The 5424-nt window shown below is 50.3% G+C and overlaps 1 protein-coding gene across 1 annotated transcript; it reads right to left on the bottom strand.

Annotated features, from left to right (window-relative positions):
* Window positions 1-2784: 2784 nt before the first annotated feature.
* On the bottom strand, window positions 2785-3429 carry LOC109732174 (uncharacterized). Its single transcript, XM_020291371.2, has one exon. The coding sequence runs from the start codon at window positions 3427-3429 to the stop codon at window positions 2785-2787; it is 645 nt and encodes a 214-aa protein (XP_020146960.2).
* Between the last annotated feature and the right edge of the window lie 1995 nt (window positions 3430-5424).

Genomic DNA, 5424 nt, shown 5'->3' with positions numbered 1-5424 from the left:
TAAGCATGCACCCAAGGACACAGATTAGATTTTTCAACCAATTTATATGCACTGGAGCATGTGCATGTAGTTCAAATTTGAATCATGCACATAAATGCATTGAAAACTCAGTTAATGCATAAAAATGTCCATACGAACCCCGAAAAGTCACAAAGATTGACACAACACTCCTGTTGTTCTATGTTGACACGAGAAAAAATTGAAAGCAATAAGAGGCAATGGATATCGTTTCGTCCCCAAAGGTGGGACGTTCCCTACCGAAACCATCATGCTTGTTGTGAGAAGCTCTGGTTTGTGAGAAGCATATACCCAAACCTGCCCCAAATGGGACAAAAAATTTACCGCGGCATGTTGATGCCGCTCCATGATAGCATGCCAAGTTTCATGAATTTCAAACGAGTTTTGGATTTACTAGAATTTAAAAACCAGGCATCTCAATGTTTTGCCGGCAATCAACAGTGCCCTGGGGTTTGAAATTCATTCCCATTTCTTGCATGGGACCTAACACTACAGGAATCAGACACTTTGCCGTCTACCATGGCTGATGGCAAAGGCATGCCCGGCGGACGGCAAAGGCCTTTGCTGTCCGCCAGCAGACGGCAACAGGTCCGGCTGAATAGGCTATGGCAAAGGGTTCTTTGCCGTCTGCTGGCAGACGGCAAAGAGCCTGGACGGCACACATCACAGATTAGGTCCGTTAGGTGGCTAACGGTGTGCTTTGTCGTCTGCTGGCAGACGGCAAAGAAGCAAATGTCTTTGCCGTCTACCAGCAGACGGCATAGTGTCCAAAGTGTCCAGATGCACAGACGGGAAATCTCCTTCTTTTCCATCTCTGTCATTGATTTATAGTATGTTCAGCAATTCATATTCATATGTATAGGCCATGCATATATCACAAATATCAACACAAACCCAAGGAAAATAAGAACATCACAAGATCATCCATAAAAGCATATATATCATACGACCTATATCACAAAGTAAGACGAGATCACACAAGTGTCGACAAATAAGATCACAAAGGTTGGCCTCCACATAACACAAAACTTAGGTGAGCATCATGGGATCTAGCAGCAACAGCACCTAACCTACTGGATGGACACTGCAGTCCAGACCCAACTCCACAAGCACACTACATACTGATTTCCGACCGCGCCGGTGATGCAACCACCACAATCAAAATTAAAAAGGCAAGGGAGGTGGGTGGTCCAGGTTGCTGTCTCCACGCCGCCTGTGTTTGCCATCTCTAAGTGCCAACATGTCCAGGTTGTGGTCATCAGCCTTCTTCATGCCATCAGCATGATCACCATTGCCTCCCGCGCCCCATCATCATCAGGCTTTGCTGCTACTGCTCCTCCTCCTACTCCATCTGCATGGACAAGAGCAAGTTAGTTGAATGGCATGCACGATAAAACTGCAAGGCATATATATTCATCTACATTAATTCTACTACAGGACAGATTTTGAATGGATGGGTTTGACTTCAACAGAGACAGAAAGAAGAGCATTTCCCCTCCCAATCCAAAACCAGATGTACAAGTACAGCTCTAAGAGAAGGAACCATGGTACAACAAGAGGTGCTCCAAATCAAACTAAATCTCAGTTTCTTTATTTACCTAAGAAACAACACAACCATAACTTCTGCCAAGCAAGCAGTTATCATACTATCAGCTAAAGAAAAACAAAGGAAGATCATGTGTCACTTTCAGGGAAAACATCAGAAGTAGATGATAGGCAAAAGTAGATGATCATCAAATTCCCTCACACTCAACAGTGAATAATGCTACTACTATTGATAGCAAGGACTAACTATTCCCACTACCTGCATGCAGCGTCCTTCATTTTGCAAAAAAAGAGCGCATTATCCAATTCCTTCACATACATAAATGAATAGCAGCAACCAAATTCAACGGTACTACCAAAATCAAATTACTAATATAATAGTTGGACGCCCATCATCAAAATTGGTAACATATCCAAGAAGTTCAGTAGATAGTATTAATATAATCTAGTTGATTAAGAGGAGCAATGACGGATTGGGTTTGAAGCAGTCAACTTACATCCAGCGCTGCTTGTGGATGGTCTCCTACAAGGGTCCAGACCTCATCTTCTCGTCGATCTTGAGGATGGTCTCCTACAAGGGTCCTACGAGTAGCCTTTTTTCATGAAAGGAGTACAAGTAGCATTGCTTTGATTCTAATTGTAATTCCTAGTTGATTATCAAAATTCTGTATGAGCAAATATCCATTGCCAAATACTCCTACATGACAGATCTAGCACATTTCCAAAAGAAGTGCTCCATAGCCACAACCGGACTGACCAAATTGCAACTATATATGACGAATAACTACCAATTCATGGATGACCTGAACCTGTACCCGTCGATGCTCGCCGTCGACTCCGCCATCAGTGCCGAGACACCGCCGTTGAAAATCTTGAAGGCATGCGACCATCCTGACCAAGCCGACGTCGCTGTGCCCGCAGCAACAGCAGCTCGACGCCGCTGGGGCCTCCTCTAAACAAGACTGAAATAAAAAACTGTATCTACATGTAGAGACATTTGAAGTTCGTTTCATCACTAGTAGGAGTGCAAGTGGCAGCCCGCTTCGTCCCACGAAACTCATCCATTAGTTCAAAATTTCCTCGACATTTGCCTAAAAGTAACACTACATTTGTACTACTATGTTACTGTCCACTAGCCCGCCACACTTGTATTGCATCTTTAATTCGAAGCGATTGATGAGCTAGCTAATGAATTTCATTTTGCTTGTACCACATAACTAGTCAGTTTTGTGCTGCCTTTTGATCCCTAACCTGTGACGTGAAGGCTTTCTGGAGCTGCTGCCGAAGCAGTGCTCTGAACTGGCGGGCTGCAGCCAGGGTCTCGTCCAGCTTGGCCTTCTTAGCCATGAGGTCGGCCTTCCTAGCTTCCGCAGCCCCGATCCCGGCGTCGTCCCAGTGCAACCCGCTGCTCTGCAGCTCCTGCAGGGCTGCGTGCAGTTGAGACACAGAGGCCTTGAGCCTCTGCACTTCCTGACGAGCTCCCGCCTCGAACTGCTGCGACATCGCCCGGAACTCCTCCATCTCCTTCCTCTTGGACTCGTAGAAGCGGTCCCACTCCTCCGCCTTCTGCTGCGCCACCTCGATCTCGCCGTTGGTCGAGCTGATGTCGCGGGCGACGGCGAGGCGACGCGCGTGAGTGGCGTCGATGTCGGTGCGGGCGGCGAGGGCGTGGGAGGCGAGGTCCATGGCACGGCGCTCGAGGAGGAGGCGGCGCCGCTCTAGGAGGCGGGCGGCGGCGGCCTTGGCGGCGAGGAGGCGGGACTTGGCGGCCTGGATCTCCTTCTCGGCTTGGAGACGGGACATGCAGTGGTTGCGTGTGTCCTCCATCCATCGGGCGCGCTCCTCGAAAGTAGACGACAGCTCCATCACGTGGCTCTCCTGGGCGAGGAGAGAAACCGGTCGGTGGAGATGGTGAGCGGGGAGAGGTGACCTCGGGGAGGAAAGTTGGGCGGTGGGGAACAGCGGGGATCGCCGGAATCTGGCGACGGCGTGGGGTGGAGAAAGGGGATCGAGCAAGACGAGAGAGATGGGATCCAACGTGGGTGTGGGTGTGCGTGGGTTGGGCGTGTGTGCATCGTGGGTGGTGTCGGTGTCAAAACCGGCAGATCTCGGGTAGGGGGTCCCGAACTGTGCGTCTAGGATCAATGGTAACAGGAGACGGGGGACACGATGTTTACCCAGGTTCGGGCCCTCTCTATGGAGGTAATACCCTACTTCCTGCTTGATTGATCTTGATGAATATGAGTGTTACAAGAGTTGATCTACCATGAGATCGTAATGGCTAAACCCTAGAAGTCTAGCCTATGTGTATATGGTAATGAATGTGTCCTATCCGGACTATGCTCTCCGGTTTATATAGACACCGGAGAGATCTAGGGTTACATGTAGTCGGCTACATAAGAAGGAATCTTCACAGCTGGTCGCCTAGCTTGCCTTCCACGCCAAGGAAAGTCCAATCCGAACACGAGTATGGTCTTCGGTCTTCACGTCTTCACAGCCCATCAGTCCGGCCCATGGATAGCAGGTCGGACGCTCGAGGACCCCTTAGTCCAGGACTCCCTCAGTAGCGCCTGAACCTGGCTTCAATGACGAGGAGTCCGGCACGCAGATTGTCTTCGGATTGCAAGGCGGGTTCCCTCCTTCCGAACACCGGAATAGCCTTCGGATGTAGTAGATATATCCGGACCTGTATACATAGTTGTAGAAAATATACGAGCCTAATTTATTGGTAACTGTTTATGACATCACGCCTGCCCGGTCATTATTTCCAACCGTTGGCTGGCGCGCCGCCCCATGTCTCGGGACGCGGTTTTACTGGCCTGTCTTGCCAAGGCAGAGATCGTGTTCCCTTATTCACGGGATTTTTATTAATGCAGGCATGGGTAACCCAGCCGTCCCCCGGGTACAACTCTCTGGAGATTGTTTAGTTTCGAGACCCAGGTGGATACGCTTAGTACTTGGGGTCTTTATATAGGGTCCCAGACTCGTCTTCTTCCTTTGCGCTCGCTTCTTCCTCAACCCTAGCCACCCCAAGTTCCAACCCTCGGGTTCTCATCGCCACCAACCCCAATCATGTCCAGATCCAGCCGTCCAGGCCGGTGGGTGGCTTCTTCTGTCACAGAGGAGGATATTGCGAAGCTCCGCTCAGCGAGGTATCTGACCCCGGAAATCCTCCATCGGCTTCCTGCACAGGGGCAGGTCGTTCCTACCCCCAAATCCGGCGAGAGGGTAGTGTTTGTGTCCCACTTCCTCCATGGGTTAGGTTCGCACTTAACCCCTTCGTCCGGGGCTCATGTTTTACTATGGGCTAGACTTTCACGATCTGGCCCCGGACTCTATTCTCCCCATCTCGACATTTCTCGTCACATGTGAGGCCTTCCTCCGGACTCCTCTGCACTTTGGTTTGTGGCTCAAGACCTTTGATGTGAGGCCGCAGGTGATAGAGGAGGAGCAGGCAGGATGCGGCAGCGTCACAATAGGCAAGCTTGCCAACGCGGTTTGGTTTGAAGGATCTTTCGCCAAGTCTTCCGACCTATGGCAGCAGGGGTGGTTTTATATCAACGAGCCGTGGGGCTCCAAGTGGGAGGCTACACCTACGTTCCAACCCGGCCCTCCAATTCAGCTTGCCTCATGGATCAACAAGGGACTCGACTGGGGATCCGTCAATGAAGTGCGGACTCTGCAAGATCGCATCCGAAGCCTTATCGAGAAGGGCATCGGTCTTGTGAACGTTGTTCAAGTAATGCTAGTCCGCCAGACCCTGCCATGTCAGCGGCGGCCTCTCCGTATGTGGGAGTTTCATCCCGAAGGACGGCGGACTCTTCAGCACTTCCTCGGCACTACGCACAAGGGAATGTGGAA

This window comes from Aegilops tauschii, chromosome 7 (assembly GCF_002575655.3).
Source record: "Aegilops tauschii subsp. strangulata cultivar AL8/78 chromosome 7, Aet v6.0, whole genome shotgun sequence".
NCBI lineage: Eukaryota > Viridiplantae > Streptophyta > Magnoliopsida > Poales > Poaceae > Aegilops > Aegilops tauschii.
This window is presented reverse-complemented; position numbering and strand designations above follow the sequence as displayed.

Bases quoted from the DNA above. Each gene is read 5' to 3' on its own strand.
- LOC109732174 (XM_020291371.2), bottom strand. From the start codon at position 3,429: ATGGAGCTGTCGTCTACTTTCGAGGAGCGCGCCCGATGGATGGAGGAC.